The sequence below is a fragment of the Lithobates pipiens genome, unplaced genomic scaffold, assembly GCF_037356315.1.
Source record: "Lithobates pipiens isolate NorthernLeopardFrog02 unplaced genomic scaffold, aLitPip1_a1.2 Scaffold_13, whole genome shotgun sequence".
In the NCBI taxonomy this organism is placed as follows: domain Eukaryota; kingdom Metazoa; phylum Chordata; class Amphibia; order Anura; family Ranidae; genus Lithobates; species Lithobates pipiens.
The window spans coordinates 145,638,578-145,658,827 of record NW_027507718.1 but is presented as its reverse complement, the minus strand read 5'-3'; the positions used below and the strand labels follow the sequence as shown (position 1 = coordinate 145,658,827).

The 20,250-nt window shown below is 43.8% G+C and overlaps 1 protein-coding gene across 1 annotated transcript in view; it reads left to right on the top strand.

Annotated features, from left to right (window-relative positions):
- Positions 1-817: 817 nt before the first annotated feature.
- Positions 818-20,250, top strand: part of LOC143974385 (potassium voltage-gated channel subfamily V member 2-like) — a 142,561-nt gene continuing 123,128 nt past the window's right edge. Inside the window, exon 1 of the mRNA XM_077475685.1 lies at positions 818-2,141. Within this exon, the coding sequence (XP_077331811.1) occupies positions 909-2,141 (1,233 nt within the window). The 5' untranslated portion in view covers positions 818-908. The remainder of the gene's footprint in view (positions 2,142-20,250) is intronic.

Sequence of the window (20,250 nt, the reverse complement as noted above, 5' to 3'; positions counted from 1 at the left end):
CTACTCACTCTTGTCTCACAAAATGGCTGAAATTGTTAAATAATACAGTTTTTTGAGCTTGGGGAGGGTCTTATGATGTTATCTTAACTAAATGCTTCTAGACGCAAGCGCGGTAAAACGCCACTAAACGCGGCATGCAAATGCGCTAAACAGGTGTTTTAAAAGGCAGATTCAAGGTGTCAAACATAGGATCTAAAACTAGATTGAAACTCCTGTAATCTACAGTATATTGGTGCTTGAGGTACACTACAATCTATACAATAGCTTTTACTCAGCATATAGATACAAACTCCATTTCTATGGATGAGGTAACTCTCTGCTCAAGGGTCCTTCTTGTACCAGCAATTAGACATGCAGCATTGCCATTGGTACAAAGCACCTTCAAAACATAAGTATGCCCTTACCAAAACTATTATATTCTCCTATAATTGAATAAAGCTGCTTTCTAAATTTGTTTTCAAGTAAAAGAAAAAAAAAAAACCAACAGTTTGGGGACATCTGCAACTTACTGTGGATATACCTGCTGTGGACTGACTCCGAGAGAAACTGCCAGCAGAGAAGCATTTGAAACGTTTGTTTATCTTTAGCCACCTTGCAATTTAAAGTATCATACTCCACTGTTTCATGTAAAAATGAGCCCTGGCAATTACAGGGTTAATATAATTAATCTGTTTGGCTCTTGATGTACTTATGTGACACTTGACCAATCCTATTAAAGAAAAGCTGTTTTTAACCATGACAGCCGTTGTTAAATCATCTCTTCTATCCGCTTTTATTCCAGAAAAGGATTACATTAGATGTAAAAAAAGAACTGTTGTTAGGACATGCAAAGAAGGCAACCATCCACTGCTACAACATTCCCATCTCCCATTTAAACAATTTTTTGCTGTGTCATATAGGTTTTGACCATGAAGGATGTATGTATCAGACGAAAAGGCCCGTATGCTAATGTAAAGATTGGAGATCACACTCACAGTCTGATTGATATATACACTGGAACTTGTTGCTTCACTATTCCAGAGAGGAATTCTGACCAAGAAAAACCCAACTTTGTGTATTCAACAACAAAAACGAATTACCTTTTCCTTAATCTCAATGTTGGAGGAAAACAGTTTCAGATCAATTGCCATGCAGCAGCACGATACCCTGTTACTAGAATTGGAAGAATGGCAACTTGTGTTGACCCAATCAAGAGGCTGGACTTTTGTGATGACTTCTCAGTGCAGAGAAATGAATATTTTTTTGATCGGGATCCATCTGTTTTTTGCTATATTTTCCATTTCTACCACAGTGGTATTCTATGGATAATGGATGAGTTGTGCCCAGCTAATTTTCTTGAGGAAATAGAATATTGGGGCATTAATTTAAACTACACACAGAAATGTTGCAGAAGTCTTTTTGAAGAACATCAGGATGAGATGAATGAGCATCTTAAAATACAGAGGGAACTTGAAGCCGAAATTGATTATCTTGACCACGAAAAGTACTTTGAAGGCAAGTGGTTTGGTGGTGTGCGAAAAAAAATTTGGAATCTAGTAGAAAACCCATACTCATCCATTCCAGCCAAAATTGTTGCCATAGTATCCAGCATTTTTGTTTTAGTCTCTGTTGTTACCATGTGTCTAAGCACAGTAGAGGAACTGAAACACATGAATGTTTATGGTAAATCTTATATGGAACATTTGGAAGTTATCTGTGTCATTTTTTTCACCACGGAATATATTATGAGATTATTTTCAGCTTCAGATATAAAACGATTCCTGAAAACAGTGTTGAATATCGTTGACCTTATTGCTATTTTGCCATTTTACATTCAGGTCATATTTGAAAGGTTCTCAGAAGAAGCAGACATACATGTGCACCGTGATGATATTGAAAAAATGGAGCAAGTGGGACAGTTTGGAAAGGTGCTAAAAATTATCTGTCTAATGCGCATATTTCGAATACTAAAACTGGCCCGTCATTCCACAGGGCTCAGAGCTTTTGGTTTCACCATCCGCCAATGCTATCAACAAGTTTGTTGTTTATTCTTGTTTATTGCCATGGGGGTGTTTACATTCTCTGCTCTTATGCATTCTGTGGAGCATGATATACCTGGGACTAATTTTACCAGTATTCCTGATGCTTGGTGGTGGGCAGCGGTAAGCTTTTTCCTGTTATTCCTATTTTAGTAATTACTATTGCTATAACTATAAAATAACTCAAGAGACTCAGAGCTCAAAAACAGCAGAAACACATATACTTTACTTTTACTGTGGTAGTATATAGGCAAGTGAATCTCAATATGTGGTAAAAGTACTCTTGGAGATACTTCTGAGTAATGTAAGGTATTTCTATTATACCAATATCAAATGTAAATCTATTTAAACAAATTATTTTGAAGGCATGAGCCATTGTTTTGAAATAGAAGATACACATTTATTGGGTACATGCAAAACTGTATATGCTTTAGGAGAATTCAATTGTAATTTAACACACACCAGGGGTACATAGTAAATATTTTACACAATAAATATGTACCTAATAGAGTTAACAAACCCAAGTGTAGAGATACCACTCCATGTTATTATTCAGTAAGGTGAAAACAAGCATTCAGTATGTCTTTCTTTAGTGGCACATGTTTAATATTGTTCAGAGATTTTTTTTCGTGTCAGATTTAATTTGTCATTATTTGCGTTCCTTGTTATATTTCACTATATATGCAAAAGCTACTTGCTTAGGGGAGCAAAATGAATATTAAACGTAGATCTTTGAATCCTAAATACATTTCAGAAAGTCAGTTGCCTTTTGCCATTTACAGTTAAACCTTTTCTTTATTTTTAGCAACAGTTCCATAGTTTCAGTGAACTTTAAATAGTTTGCTTCGATTAAGCTGGTCCAAATTAACTGTTACCTTCACCTACAGATGCAGTTGTTGTGAGTACTGTATAAACATTATGCAGCCTCAGTTACATACAGTATGCAGAGCTGTGTTCCAGCAGTAGGACAGGAAGTTTCCATCCCACTTCTAGTACAAAATGGAGTTTGGCTGAAGAATGCTCAGTCCTCTGATTGGCTATGGTTGAGAAGTGGGAGGATCATGTCATTTCAGCTAATCAGAGGAAGCTTTGTATTCATTCATAGAATATAAAGCGTTCTGTGAATGGCTGAACAGCCTGACTTGATCTTGTGTCAGGAGTAGGACAGAACACAGTGCTGTATACTGTATGTAACTAAGGCTATATACAGTTTATACAGTGCTCACAGCTGCTGCATATATATATATATATTTTTATCTTTTTATTTTGCTTTTAGCAAACACATAGACAAAACAAACATACAACAGTACAGTCAACATCTGGCTAACATCAAGAGTGGGACCCGCGCAGGGGTCGCATGTCAGCATAACAGAATTAAGAAATGTTAGATTATTTGCGCCCACCAGAATATACCATCATCCATGTGCGGGCCTGGCTCACGCTCCAGGGGTAGGTTGATAGTTAACTAGCTCGCCTAAGTTACTGTGCTGGCAAGGGTTGGTATATCAAGACTTCAAGGGAGGTCATCAGATAGCGAGAAACCTATTAGGCCGCCTACACACGGGCGGATTGTCTGCCCAACTAAGTTCGTCAGACAATCCGACAGACAGTCCGTCCAACATTTGAATGAACGGACTTGACCACACACGATGAACAGACAGTCCGCTGAAAGCTTGCGCGATGACGTGTACAGCACGTACGACGGGACTAGAAAAACGACGTCCAATAGTAAGTTTGGACGGACAAAATTACGGAAATTCCGAAAGACTTAGTCAGTCAGACTGTCCGCTGAAAAAGTCAGCTGAAGCCCACACACGAGCGGATTGTCCGCTGAAACACGGTTCAGCGGACTAAGTTGGGCAGACAATCCGCCCGTGTGGCCTTAGTCTGCTGCAGCAGTGGAGGGTTCCGCCAACCACTTAGACCAGACGCTGTCATATTTTTTCAGACAGCCTCTATGAATATAGGTATCTTTGTATAGGGGTATCACATTATTAATAAGTGTTTTCCATATACCTATAGAGGGAGAAGTTTTCCGCTTCCAGCATAGGACGATGGACTTCCTGGCATAGAACAGCAAGAGACCCAACAGGGTTTTCTCAGTCACCCTGGGCACCAGGTCCTCCATCAGCCCCAACAGGCATATTCTTGGGGATGGGACAATAGAGATACTTAGTAGTTCATTCACCTCCATGAGGATTTGTGACCAAAAAAACTGAAATTACCAGGCAGGACCATAAGATGTGAATGTAGTTCCCTGGAGCATGATCACACCGCCAGCACTCCGGGAAGAGGGAAGACCTCATCCTGTGCATCCGAGCGGGAGTGAGATGTGCTCTATGAACAATCTTGTACTGAATGAGGCAATCTCTCAAGGAAACCAGTATTTTAAATGGGAAGTCCCATACTTCCTCCCAATCCTCGGAGTCCAGCTCTAGAACATCTTGGCCCCATTGCTGACGGAGCCTGGACAACTCAGGAGATGAGACCCGGAGGAGATGTGCATAGAGCACGGATGCGAGTTTGTTGGTGCAGTCAAAGCCCAAAATCCTTTCCAAGTCAGATTGCACCAGCTGCCCCTCGCCTGGTGGAAACTGGGCCCTAAAAGCATGAGACAGCTAAAGATATTTGAATTAGTAAATTCGTCCACCCAATTGTAACTAAAGAGAGGCAAAAGCTTCTCTTTTAGCATCCGCATCAATGGCAAGCAATTGCGACTTTGACCAATTGGCCTTAAGCCCTGTCACCTCAGAAAATTTTCCCAGGACCAACAATGCTCCTTGCAGAGAGGAGCCAACATAATTTAGAAAAAGGAGGAAGTCGTCTGCGTACAGGGCCACCCTCTCCTCCAGCCTGGCCAGACTGAGTCCCTTAATGTGTGACGAGACACGTAGTACCTCAGCCACCGGTTCCATGACAAAGGCAAAAAGGGCCAGAGGGAGAGGACAGCCCTGCTGTGTACCCCTAGCAAGCTCAAAAACAGGAGAAAGACGACCCCCCAGACGAATGGCAGCTGTTGGTGAACAATATATAGTCTGCAACCATTGGATAAACACCAGGGGGAATCCCATTCTCCGCAGAATCTCCGACAGGAAAGGCCACTCTATTGAGTCAAATGCCTTCTCAATATCGAGAGAGGCGACTACTCTGGTACCCTGATTGTCATGCCTTGCATGAAGATTAGTGAACAATCTACGAAGGTTAATATATGTAGATTTGTGGGTGATGCAACTGGTCTGATCCGAATCTATGAGAGAGGGAAGTAAAGGGTTAAGTCTAGCAGTGAGGAGCTTAGTTAGGATTTTTAGGTCATTGTTAAGGAGAGCTATGGGTCTATAAGATGCACATAACTTTGGATCTTTACCAGTCTTGGGAATGAGAATAACATGCGCGTGTGCCATGGAGGGTGGGAGAGAGCCCTGGTCCAGGCAATGAGTAAATAGCACAGCCATCTGGGGAGCCAACATGCTGGCATGTGCCACGTAGAAATCAACCGGAAGACCATCCGGGCCAGGAGCCTTGGCAGTGAACAGGGAATTAATCACAGCAAGAACCTCCTCAGCGGTAATTAGGGCAACTAGATGGGATCTCTCCGAGTCGGAGAGCCAGCCAAGGGCTATTGGATCCAGAAGGCGTTCCAACCCCTCTGGGTCCAGACCCATGGGTATTGTGGTGGTACAGTATATAAGGATTGATAAAAGTCATGAAACTCTAGCAAAATGGCCTCTGGAGAAGAGATGGCCTCACCCATGGGGGAGGTGAGTTCAGGAATCACAGGGGTGTCATGGTGGGACATCATTGCCAGTCTGCCATTCCTGTCTCCTTGTTCAAATAATTTTTGTTTCTTATAATACAGTTCTAATCTAGTAACCTCTGTTAATTGAAGGTGAAGATTACGTTTGGATGCCTGTAGTGCATCAATGTTTGAGGTGTAGGGATACAATCCACATTGGGCAGAAGCCAACTCCACTCAACCCTCCAACGCCGCAATGGCAGCAGTTTGCTGCCACCTAACCGCCTTGATGGCTGAGATGTAATGGCCCCTTGTGAATGCCTTGAAAGTATCCCAGACTATCTCAGGAGAGGATTACCCTTCATTAGAGTCCCAGTAATCACTTAGGGCTAGGGGGGTCCGTTTTGCTATGTCAGGTTGGGAAATCCATTGAGCACCAAGCTTCCCCATGGAGCCACTACGAGAGGAGGAGGTGCGCAGGTTGATTTTTAAGGGGCTGTGATCAGGGAGACCACAGGGCAAATAGGACACATCTAGAACGTCCGTCAACATTAGGCTCGGTCGGGCGACACAGTGATGTAGTGGTTAGCACTCTTGCCTAGCAGTAAAAAGGGTCGCTGGTTCGAATCCCAACCACGACACTACCTGCCTGGAGTTTGCATGTTCTCCCTGTGCCTGCGTGGGTTTCCTCCAGGTACTCCGGTTTCCTCCCACACTCCCAAGACATGCAGGTAGGTTAATTGGCTTCTGTACAAAATTGGCCCTAGTATATACCTTGGATTGTGGGCTCCTTGAGGGTAGAAACTGATGTGAGTGTGCAATGTACAGGGATAGGGACAATTATAGACACTCACTCAGATTGAACTGGATGAACTGGTGTCTTTATTCAACCTTACTAACTATGTAACTATGTAAAATAGAGGGGTTAGCAAAAGCATAGTAAATTCTGGAGGCAGTTTTGTAAAAGGTGAAAAAACAGGAAAAGGTTTTAGTGGATGGGAATTTCCATCTCCAGACTTCTGTAGGTAATGACCAATTTGACAACTCCCCGGTGAAGGACTTAGGTGGCCAGGGTCTATCCAAATCTCAGGACAGTAGGGGGTGATCCTCTCCAGTGTGCAAAATTTCGGGCTTAAAGGGCACATATATACCTGCAAAGACAAATCTCTGCTGCCATATTGTGAGTACCAGTATAACAAATTGACCCCACCGGATCTGTGTGGACCGTGTCTATGACACATAGGAGAGACTTATGCACCAAGATGGATACTCCCCTCGCATTTATGTCGAGTAAGAGGCATGAAAAGCTCTCTGTACCCAGGGCTTCTTTAGAGCCATAAGCTTACTGCTCACCAGGTTTGTCTCCTGCAGGTGAAAGACAGCTGGACTATGTTGTTTGACATATTGAAAAAGAAGCACCCTCTTAAACTTAGTGTTGAGGCCACGCACGTTCCAGGATACCACAGAGAAGGAATCCTGATCACCTGATGCCATAGTCGCTTCGACCATAATTAGTAAAAGGAGCCTAATAGTCTTTGAGAAGATGACACCCGGTGAGCAGCAGTGGAGCATGAGCCATTGCATGTGAAACACAAAATACCCATGTAAAAAACAAACACAACTAAACTAAAACTTCCCAAGCACCGGGTGCTTATCCTACCAGCCCCCGCCACCCCCCAGAACATCATGGAGGAAGTCAGGAAGTGGTCTATATCCAAAAACAATACCTGTAAAGCTAAACCTGATAACTAGGCCACAATACAGTCCTCTACAGTACTGAACTGAAGCTGCAGGTTCAACCCTATTATAGAGTCCCTCCAACTAAGTGTAGAGTGACAGTTCAGGGAACTTCTAAGGATTTTTGCAGAGTCAAATCTCAAGGGGTAAGTGTGTATCCAGCGTAACCGTGTACTTGCCATAGCTCTGGCACTTGTGAAAAGCAGAATGGTAGGATCATGTGTGATCTGTGCGTCAACAATTTTCAAGCGTTAGGAGATCATTATCTCAGAGTGGCCAGCCAGTCATTAGCCTCCGAAGGGGTGTCAAAAAAACAAACTTTGCCGCCATGTTGGACCCGGAGTCGGCTGGGGTAAAGCATAATGTATTTAATATTTTTTCCCGAAGCTGTTTACGGACATCGTTGAAGGTCTTTCTCTTTCTCTGTAACTCGGTCGAGAAGTTAGGGAAGAGGAGGCGGGAGGTGTTGACGTATTTGAGTGTGGGGTGTTTACAAGCTTCCGCCAAAATCTTGTCCCTGTCTTGGTAATTCAGGAAGCGGACCAGGAAGGGTCTGGGGGGGTTCCCAGGAATGGCTCGGCCCCTGGGCACCCGATGGGCCCTTTCAACCACATAGGTAGGGGTGACAGAGGTGAGACCCAGCAGGTCCTTAAAGAACTCCTCTGCAAATTCTGCCGGGTGATCCCCCTTATCCCCCTCAGGTAGGCCAAGGACTCAGCGGTCAGCGGTTTCTGCAGTGGGGTGGACCTAGCCGACTTAGGATGCATCTTTTTTGAGGGCATCTGCACGGGGGAAGACACGGGAGGGGGTCCACAGAGCCCGTGCCAGGGATGGTGGCTGCAAGAGGGCAGGTGATGCCCAGGTGCAGTAGCGACCAGGCCCGGAGTACCACAGTCGGAGCAGTCAGTCAGGTGTGACTCAGCAGTCCCCCTCACCCGGCAGGAAGGGGGACAGGAGGGCAGAGGTGTGGGGACCGTGCACCAGGGCCTGGGATGCGTGGAGGCCTAAGCAGTCCAGCAGGATGGGGCCTAGGAAGATGGTGGTCGTCACCAGGCCCTGCACAGATCCTACAGCTGGTGTTAACCCAGCAGCCGTCCTAGCATCAGCAGGAGGGGAGGAGGTGATGGGATGGACGGGGACCACAGGCCCGACCTTGTGGTCCCCGTCAAAGATGGCAGACCACGGTCGGGACAAGAGGAGGCAAGAAGGATGGTCAGGGATGGCTGGTCAGTGCACTGGAGCCGCGGATGGTCAGGGCCTAGTGTGTAGATGCGAGGCTTTGAGCGGAAAGATGGCAGCGGCCGCTGCGAGTACAGGCCGGTTACGGCCTAGTGGATATTTCACCCAGCGAGCGGCTTCTCCGCACAATATACAGCCAGGGCGATGCAGAGGGGGGAGGGGAACGGTCTGGAGGCTGTGGCGGCTCTCACCCTGCCAGTAGGTGCATGGATGGCAAAGGATGGAGTTGATGATCCCTGGAGCTCTCCTAGAACACGTCCGCCGCTGTTCACATCGGGACACGCCCCCTAGCTGCTGCATATGTTAGTGAAGCAAATAGTTCACTTGAAGCAGCTTGGTCCAGATGAACTACTTAAACTTTACTAAAGCATGAGCTCAGCTTTTAACCACTTGCCGCCCGCCCTATTACAAATTGACGGCGGCAAAGTGGTTTCATTATCCTAACCGGACGTCATATGACGTGATTAGGATAATAAGCCGCTGCGCGCCCCCGGGGGCGCGCATCGCGGCGATCGTTGTTGCGGGGTGTCAGTCTGACACCCGGCAACTACGATCTCGGTAAAGAGTCTCCGACGGAGACTCTTTACCATGTGATCAGCCGTGTCCAATCACGGCTGATCACAGTGTAAATGGGAAGAGCCGGTGATCGGCTTTCCCTCACTCGCGTCTGTCAGACGCGAGTAGAGGAGAGCCGATCGGCTGCTCCTCTGACAGGGGGGGTCTGTGCTGATCGATTATCAGCACAGCCCCCCCGAGGATGCCCACACTGGACCACCAGGGACACCACTAGACCACCAGGGAAAAGGTAATAACAATCCATAATCCTCCCTAGACCACCAGGGTGCCAGTCAGCACAATGGGTGCCAATCAGTGCCCATAATGGATGCCAATCAGTGGCCACAATGGGCATCACTGATTGGCATGCATTATTGTTTGGCACTGATTGGCATCCATTACTATAACACCGATGCCGCCTATGAGTGCCCACCTGTGCCGCCTATGAGTGCCCACCTGTGCCGCCTGAGTGCCCACCTGTGCCGCCTATGAGTGCCCACCTGTGCCGCCTATGAGTGCCCACCTGTGCCGCCTATGAGTGCCCACCTGTGCCGCCTATCTATGCCCACCTGTGCCGCCTATCCATGCCCACCTGTGCCGCCTATCCATGCCCATCCGTGCCGCCCATCCGTGCCAGCTATCAGTGCCAATTTGTGCCACCTATCAGTGTCCGTCCATGTCGCCCATCCGTGTCGCCCATCCGTGTCGCCCATCCGTGTCGCTCATCAGTGCCGCCTATCAGTGCCACTTCATTGGTGCCACATTGGTGCCCATCAGTGCCACCTTATCAGTGCCCATCAGTGTAGCCCCATCAGTGCCCATCAGTGAAGGAGAAAACATACTTATTTACAAAGTTTTGAAACTGAAACAAAAAAAAACATTTTTTTTTTCAAAATTTTCGGTACTTTTTTATTTGTAGCGCAAAAAATAAAAACCGTAGAGGTGATCAAATACCACCAAAAGAAAGCTCTATTTGTGGGAAAAAAATGATAAAAATTTCATTTGGGTACAGTGTAGCATGACCGCGCAATTGTCATTCAAAGTGCGACAGCGCTGAAAGCTCAAAATTGGTCTGGGCAGGAAGGTGTTTAAGTGCCCTGTATTGAAGTGGTTAAAGGGTAACTGCACTTTCATGGGGGAAAAAAAAAGTATATATACAGTTGTGCTCATAAGTTTACATAATCTGGCAGAATATATGATTTATTTTTTCACTCATGGTTAGTGTTTGGCTGAAGCCATTTATTATCAAGCAACTGTGTCTACTCTTTTTTTAAAAATTATAATGGCAACAGAAACTACCCAAACGACCCTGATCATTAGTGTACATACCCCAGTTCTTAATACCATGTATTGCCCCCTTTTAACATCAATGACAGCTTGAAGTCTTTTGTGGTATTTGTGGATGAGGCTCTTTATCTTCTCAGATGGTAAAGCTGCCCATTGTTCTTGGCAAAAGCCTACAGTTCCTTTACATTTTTGGGCTATCTTGCATGAACTGCTCATTTGAGATCTCCCCAGAATGGCTCAATGGTATTGAGGCCAGGAGACTGAGATGGCCACTCCAGAACCTTCACTTTATTCTGCTGTAGCCAATGACAGGTCGACTTGGCCTTGTGTTTTGGATCATTGTCATGTTGGAATATCCAAGTACGTCCTATGCACAGCTTCCTGGCTGATGAATGCAAGTGTTCCTCCAGTATTTTTTGATAAAATGCTGCATTCATCTTGCCAACAATTTTGATCAAATTTCCTGTCCCTGTAGCTCACACATCCCCAAAACATCAGCGATCTACCTCCATACCCTTCATCATAGGGCTTGTTGACTCCTCTCCAAATTTAGAGTTTATGATTGTGGCCAAAAAGCTAAATTTTGGTCTCATCATTTCAAATGACTTTGTGCCAGAAGGGTTGAGGCTTGTCTCTGTGCTGTTTGATGTATTGTAATTGGGATACTTTGTGGCATTTGCGTAGTAATGGCTTTCTTCTGGCGACTCCACTGCGCAGCCCATCTTTCTTCAAGTGCCTCCTTATTTTGCACCTTGAAACAGCCACACCGCATGTTTTCAGAGAGTCCGGTATTTCACCTGAAGTTATTTGTGGGTTTTTCTTTGCATCCCGAACAATTTTCCTGCCAGTTGTGGCTGAAATTTTAGTTGGTCTACCTGACCGTGGTTTGGTTTCCACAGAACCCCTTATTTTCCACTTCTTTATTAGAGCTTGAACACTGCTGACTGGCATTCTCATTTCCTTGGATATCTTTTTATATCCCTTTCCTGTTTTTTTTCCCAGTCAAGGGCGTTATGATCGGATCCATTCGGATGGCATGAAGGCTAAAATGGATGGTACCCGAGCCTCATGGGAAGGTGAGAAGATTACTTGAGGTTTTGCCTGTAATGCAGCCTTACGGCGCTGAACCCTGCATAATGGAAATCTATGCAGTGTTTGTTCTGACCAAGGTGCTTTCCTGCAGGGTACTATACAGGTCCAGTAGCGTGGACCCCAGATTGAGGGGGAACCAGTTTCTGAAGGTCTTTTTATGACAACACTCGTTGTGATGGGTGAAGATTGGACTCCTGTTATGTTCAGAGTCCTGCAGCAGGAATGGTAAGTCTGCATTTGTTTGCAGTTTTTCCTCTCTTTTTTTTTTTTTAACAGAGAGAGAAATCTGACTGTATGTTCTCCCGGTGGCCACTAGGAGCAGTGTGCCGTTTAATCTTGCTATGTACTCTTACTCATGTGGACTGCGGTTTATCCTCCAGCCACTAGAGGGTGCAGGCACTCAGTATGGCCTATTTTTTATATAGGCGGGAAGTGGAAGGCCGGCCATGTCAAGTGATTTTATGCTGCATATTTACTGCTTATCCGGGGGGCAACTGAAGGTTAAAACACCCTGGATGGTTAGCAGTTCATTTTAAGTGTTGACTGCTCTATAAGCAGGTGCAGCGTAGTATACATGCTTGCAAACTTGTTGCTTAAATGCATGTTTTAATATACACGTTTGGGAAAACGTGAGCATGGATGAATTTTTTTAAGGAGTTTGTATCTCCAGTATAGTGCATATGTGCTTGACTAAAAACCTGCAGGTCTAGTATGGGCCCAGCTGCAGTTAAGCAGGTGCTTGCAAACCTGCTATAATGCACGGTTGCTAAAAAGGCACAGTTGCTAAAACGCATGGTTGCTAAAGATACACGGCTGCACAAGGATGCATAATTGCACAAAGATTCATCTTTTTGTCATGTTTTGCATAAATATACATGGTTATACATGTTTGCATAGAGATACATGGTTGCACAGAATGCATGGTCGCTTAACCACTTGACCACTGGGCACTTAAATCCCCTTCCTAACCAGACCAATTTTCAGCTTTCGGTGCTCTCACATTTTGAAGTGCAATTACTCAGTAATACAACACTGTACCCATATAACATTTTTGTCCTTTTTTCACACAAATAGAGCTTTCTTTTGGTGGTATTTAATCACTGTTAGGTTTTTTTATTTTTTGCGTTATAAAAGAGAAAAGACTAAAGATTCTGTAAAAAAATTAATTTTTATTCCTTTCCGTTATAAAATTTAGGAAATTAGTAGTTTTTCTTCATAAATTTTGGCCAAAATTTATACTGCTGTAGCAGTATATCTTTGATCTTTGATAAAACATACAGAGGCCCATCATGCAGGGAGCACCTTCAGGCATTCTGGAGCACCCAGGCCAATTATGACATTTCTCTCCTACATGTAAAAATCATCATTTATTTGCTAGAAAATTACATAGAACCCCAAAACATTATATATGTTTTTTTTTAGCAAAGACCCTAGAGAATACAATGGTCGGTTGTTGCAACTTTTTATCTTGCATGGTATTTGCGCAGCAATTTTTCAAATGCATTTTTTGGGGAAAAAAAACTGCTTTTGCTTTAAAAAAAAATAAAAAAAGGTAAAGTTAGCCCAATATTTTTGCATAATGTGAAAGATGAAGTTACGCAGAGTAAATAGATACCTAACATGTCACCCTTCAAAAGTACACACGCTTGTGGAATGGCGCCAAACGTAAAAATCCCCATAGGCAACACGTTAAAATGTTTTACTGGTTACATGTTTTGCATTACAGAGGAGGTCTGGGGCCAATATTATTGCTCTTGCTCTAATGTTTGCCGCGATACCTCACATGTGTGGTTTAAACACCGTTTTCATATGTGGGCGGGACTTACGTATGTGTTCGCTTCTGCATGGAAGCACACGGGGACAGGGGCGCGTTAAAAAAAATACTATTTCATTGTTCATTTTACTTTATTTTATTTTGACACTTTTTTACCAAAAATACATTTTTTGATCACTTTTATTCCTATTACAAGGAATGTAAACATACCTTGTAATAGGAATATGGCATGACAGGTCCTCTTTACAGTGAGATATGGGGGTCAAGAAGACCCCACATCTCACCTCTAGGCTGGGAAGCCTGAAATAAAAAAAAAAGATCCTGGCTTTGATCGTAGCAGTGAGTCGGTAGAAGCACTGGAGGGCAGCGGGAGGGGGTGGACGTCCCCTCACGCCTCCTGTAAGAATGATCAAGTGGTGGAACAGCCAATATGATCATTCTTATGGTGTAGGGAATTGCTGGCTGAAAAAGCTGATATCTGAATGATGCCTGTAGCTGCAGGCATCATCTAGATATCCCCGCACAAAGTTAAGGATACCATATGACGGCGGGAAGTGGTTAAAACACATATTTTTAACACAAAGTTGTCCTATTTTTCAATATTTATAACACATAGCATGTATATACCAAAAATAACACCCCAAAATAGATTCTCCTACTCCTCCTGAGTACAGCGATACCGCATGTATGAGACTTACACAGCCGGGCCACATACAGAGGCAGAGTACAGCCGAGTATGGCTGAGCATGGCCAAGTATGGCTGAGCATGGCTGGTTACGGCTGTGTATCACCAAGTATGGCTGGGTATTGCAGAGTATGGCTGGGTATCACCGAGTATGGCAGGGTATGGCTGGGTATTGCAGAGTATGGCTGGGTATTGCAGAGAATGGCTGGATATTGCAGAGTATTGCAGGGTATAGCAGGTTATTGCAAAGTATGGCTGGGTATTGCAGAGTATGGCTGGGTATTGCAGAGTATGGCTGCATATCGCCGAGTATGGCTGGGTATCACCAAGTATGGCAGGGTATGGCTGGGTATTGCAGAGTATGGCTGGGTATTGCAGAGAATGGCTGCATATTGCAGAGTATTGCAGGGTATGGCAGGGTATTGCAGAGTATGGCTGGGTATTGCAGAGTATGTATGGGTATTGCAGCGTATGGCTGGGTATTGCAGCATATGGCTGGGTATTGCAGAGTATTGCAGGGTATGGCAGGGTATGGCAGGGTATTGCAGGGTATTGCAGGGTATGGCTGTGTATTGCAGAGTATGGCTGTGTATTGTAGAGTATGGCAGGGTATTGCAGAGTATGGCGGGGTATTGCAGAGTATGGCAGGGTATTGCAGAGTATGGCAGGGTATTGCAGGGTATGGCAGAGTATGGTAGGGTATTGCAGAGTATTGAAGGGTATGGCAGAGTATGGCAGGGTATGGCAGAGTATTGCAGAGTATGGCAGGCTATTGCAGAGTATGGCTGAGCATGGATGGATGGCTGAGCATGGATGGATGGCTGGCTGGATGTGACTGCAATTGTCACTGAGCAGCAATGTGGGCACTACAGGTACTGCTCTCTCCCCTTTCCGCTCACACTGTACCGATCGGTACAGAGAGGAGTGAGAGGAACCAGCGTCATGACATGACACCGGTTTGTTTACAAGTGACCGCAATGACGGAGATATCATGTGGTAAACGGTCGATATCAGCGGCCATTTACCATGATCTGTGGGTTACGGATGTTCCCGGGTGCGTGCCCCAGGGGGCACGCGGGAGCAAGATTCTTTGAGGACGTCCATGGACGCCCTCCCAGAATAAGCCGACCGTGCTGTAGCCGTCTTTCGGCATGTGGTTAAGCATGCATGGATGCCCAAAGATGCCTGTTTATTTGGGTTTGCAGAAATGTACATGTTTGCATGGAGATACATGTTCATGGTTGCATACAATGCATAATAGCATAGAGATGCATAGTTATTAATGCTTGCATAAAGATGCAGGTTTGGACATTTTTATATAAATGGACAGTGATTATTCATGATCACATAAAGATGCATTGCATAAAAGATGCATAGTTGTATAAAGATGCGTGTTTAGACATGTTTTATATAGATATACATGATTTTACACATAAAAATGCATGGTCGCATAGAAATGCTTTATTGCATAAAGATGTTTGAATTGCATAAAGTGATTATACATGTTTTCTCGCATATATATGATTATTCATGTTCACATGGGGAGTTGTTGCGGAGGGCAAATCCACTCTGCGCTGCGGTTGCACTTGGGGGTGCAGTCGCTCTAAAGCTAAGAGAGATCTGAAATGAAGGGAGTCTCTGCTGATTTTGTCATCCAATCGTATTTTTTTATTTTCCTTGCATTTTCCCCTTGGATATCCAGCGACTTTACTTCCGAGTGCGCTTGTGGTGTACTTGTGGTGCAGGTTGGGACTGCCTTTGGTGAATAGCCCTCATGGTTGCATAAGAATACTTGATCACATAAAGCTGCTTGATCACATAAAGCTGCTTGATCACATAAGGATGCTTGATCGCATAAGGATGCTTGATCGCATAAGGATGCTTGAGCATATAAAAATGCCTGTTCGCTTAAAAATGCTTGTTCGGATAAAGAGGCTGGATCACATAAAAATGCTGGATCGCATATAGATCATGGCTCATACAATATATATGATCGCACATAAAAATACATGGTTGCATAAAGATGCATGTTTATACTTGTCTACATAGGAACATATGCTTCCATAGAAACATATTGCTTAGTCACATGCTGGCATGCTTTCATTTGTACTGCATACATATGTTTATTACATTAACCGGTTCCCGACCAGCGCACGCCGATGTACGTCGGCAGAATGGCACGGGCAGGCAAATGGGCGTAGCTGTACGTCCCTTTGAATGAATGAATGAATGAAATACTTATATAGCGCACAATGCGAACTGAATCGCCTCTAGGCGCTGTGGCGAGCTTTGATCATCTGCTAAAAGAGGAAGGTCTTGAGTTTTTTCCTAAAAGCCAGGTGATTTTCTTCCAGGCGGATGTTGTCCCTGCCATCACGAGCGTGCCGCCGCCGGCGAGCTTGCGTGCTGGTCAGGACCCCCGTGAGTCCGGTCGTGGGTCCCGCGGACTCGATCGCCGCGGGCATACCCGCGATCATCTCACGGGATGGCTGAATGGATGTCTAGCCTAGCAACTAGTGTCGCTGATCTCTGCTCCATGTGATTGGAGTAGAGATCAGTGTTCACTAAATGAAAGCCCAGCCCCCAACAGTTAGTAACACACCCCTAGGAACACTTAACCCCTACACTGCCACCCACTGTTAACCCCTTCTCTGCCAGTGTAATTTACACAGGAATCACTGCATTTATATAGCAGTGATTGCTGTATAAATGACAATGGTCCCAAAAATGTGTCAAAAATGTCCGATGTGTCCGCCATAATGTCGCAGTCGCATAAAAAAAAAACGCTGATCGCCGCCATTACTAGTAAAAAAAAAAATGTATAAAAATGCCATAAAACTATCCCATATTTTGTAAACGCTATAACTTTTGCGCAAACCAATCAATAATCGCTTATTGCAATTTTTTATACCAAAAATATGTAGAATACGTATCCTAAACTGAGGGAAAAAATTTTTTTTTTTATATATTTTTGGGGGATATTTATTATAACAAAAAGTAAAAAATAATGCGTTTTTTTTTCAAAATTGTCGCTTTATTTTTGTTTATAGCGCAAAAAATAAAAACGCAGGGGTGATCAAATACCACCAAAAGAAAGCTCAATTTGTGGGAAAAAAAGGACGTCAATTTTGTTTGGGAGCCACGTCACATGACGCAAATGTCAGTCAAAGCGACGCAGTGGGGAATTGCAAAAAGTGGTCTGGTCTTTGGCCAGCAAAATGGTCCGGGGCTGAAGTGGTTCAGCTGTATACATATGTACTTGTTTTCTCCGGGACTATTTACCTATGTACTTATTTACATAGGACTACATGCATATGGACCTATTTGCCTGGGTGCTAAACCAACATTGTTTTAGGCCTGCATCCTCGAGAGGAATGTTTATTAGGATACCTGTTATACCAGTTAAACGGTTCCAAAAAAGAGAGGCAGCTGGGAGAAGCAGGAGCACTGCTCTCAGGTTCAGTGATCTGGCAGGTATCCGCATCCCCTGATGGACAGTGGTTTTGGATGCATCTGTCTACAAAGGGATGATGGTGCTGTTCTCTAAACTATATACAAATGCATACGATAGGTGCACTCATAAACCAACCACACCAATAAAAATAAATATGTGTGTGTAAACAGGCTAATGGAAACAAATCTACATAAAAAGTGCAACGTGCATAAGAGTAATAAAGTGCAGAAATCTGTGCATGATAATCTTCCAGACTGTGACAGTTCCTACGAACTCTTAAAAGCTGTCCTTTGGGAATACTATCTTTTAGTTAATTTGAAAAAGGAAACAGAAGAGGTGGATTGCAATTGCTTATTGGTAACCAAAGAAAAGTAATTGAAAAACGACCAAAAAACGAATGTTGCCTTCATCACTGGGTTCAACAAGCAATATAGATGAATAGAACACATTGTTAGGAAGTATTGGCCTATATTAAAATCGGATACGACTTTGGCTAGTCTCCTGGCCAAGAAACCACGGTTCATTTATAGGAGAGTCCCAACCCTCAGGAACCAACTGGTAAAAAATGTGATTGATTCCCCCAGACCTGTTAAATTGTTCTCTGAATTAAAGGGTTTTTATAAATGTCAGAGATGCCTAGCATGCCGCGTTAGCAAAAAACAACCGAGGAGAAAAACCTCCTTTAAGTCTAGGACTGGCAAGAAATTTGACATCAGGGAACTGGTCATTTGCAATAGCACTCATGTGACTTATGTCATTGACTGCTGGCTACAATATGTGGGCATGACCACTAGGCCTTTATGTGTCCGCATCAGACAACACATTACTAATATTAAAAATGGTTGCCCTAAACACCACCTTTCCAGGCATTTTGATGAATTCCACAATAGAGATCCCTTTGGTTTGATCTTCTATGGCATTGATATTATCAATGACCATGGGGGGGGGGGGGGGGTGAATAAGAAGTTCCAAAATGGATCTACTGTTTGGGTTCCTTGGTGCCAAGGGGGTTAAATGTGAATATAGATCTGAACTGTTTCTTATCCAATTTTTAAAATAGATTTTTTTTAGCAATCGAAGCTTACCTATTTCTTCAATTTTTTCTGTATTTTTACACTTAGGTCTCATCACATGAGTTTGCACACATATATAATGTGAAGGATTTCCTAAACCTTTCCCGTCATCTCCCTCTTCTCCCTTATAAAGCACTTTAAATCATTGTTCTACTCATTCTACTCTGTGTAGAATATATATATGATTTTTTCTTATATACTTCCCTCCCAGTCATATTGGTTATATGGACATATATATAATTTTTTTAATATTTTTTACATATTTTTAATATATATATATATTTTATTTGTATTTAATTTTGCATTATTTTTATTTTTATGTATCATAGTTCTTTATCTACTTGTTTGAATTTAGGCCTTGTTTTAGGAGAATATGTATAATTAATTTACTCCAATTTGCTTTATATATATTTTGTATATGTAGATGGTTGCGTTTTGATGCCCAGCTGTCAGGAAAGGTTCCCTCCACTGGTAATATCGATCATTTGGCGTGCAGTACTGAGATCCACCAGCAGGTGTCTCCTGGCAGTTTGGAGTTGTCATAAGAGCTTTTCCCTGCTGGAATTATGTCATCTTTGGTCCACAGTACTGGCGTCCACCAGCGGAGGGATCCTGGCAGTGTGGAGCAGGTATTACCTTCTGCAGTCAGGCGTCACATGACTGAAAGCAGCCATTGTATAAATACCCGGCAAGTGCACACACACCTTGCCCTGGTATTGTCCTTGTGCCCTGACCTACAGCCTGTTTATCTGTTGCCTGATCCTGAACCTTGATTCCTGCATCCTGCCTCCTGAACCTGTTGTACCTGATCCTATCTATTCCTGCATCCCTGGAACCGTATCCTGCAACCTGATCCCTTTCTCCTTGTCCCCCCATCTGCTGACCTCCTATGTTATGACCCTGGCCTGGCTTGACTACGGTTCTGGTACTCCTTTTGCTACATATGCTGGTTTGTTTGTTTATCTTCACTGTTTGGTTGTTTGGTTTGTTCACTCAGTTTGTATTGGTGGTGTATTCACATTTATATACATTTACTTTAATAAACTTACTTTCACCTATTAATGTCTGGTTCACTCTGTCGCAGTCACATAGCTCTGGTCACTTCTAGTTTATGACAGAATACCACGGCCATACCTGACCAGAAGTGGCTGCACAGGGGAACCATTTTGCTTCAGTTTGGTTGCAAACATGAATGCTGATGAGGTTATTTATCTTTCCTTGCTGGCATCTGAAAGAAGTGATTATTTCCGCCAGGCTTTGAAAGGATGGTCTAGTGACCAGTTGTTTGCAGCTATCCGTTTGGCTCACTACCTGGTCGATCAGGGTTATATATTGTTTGGGGAGGTGCAGCCTTTGATCAAGATCTGTACTGAGCTGGCACTGCCCTGTATCCCAGATGGCCATGATGATTTCACTCCTCCTTTTAATATGAATCAGGTTGTATCTTTAGTATGGCTTTTTGAAGATGATCCTGCTGATTTTTGTGAACTACAGTTTATACAACCTATATTTTCAGCATGGTCTGACATGGTGCAATCAGCCCCAGCCAAACGAACCACCTCTGCCATCAGATATGAGCCTACCCAAATGTATGTTTCCCCAT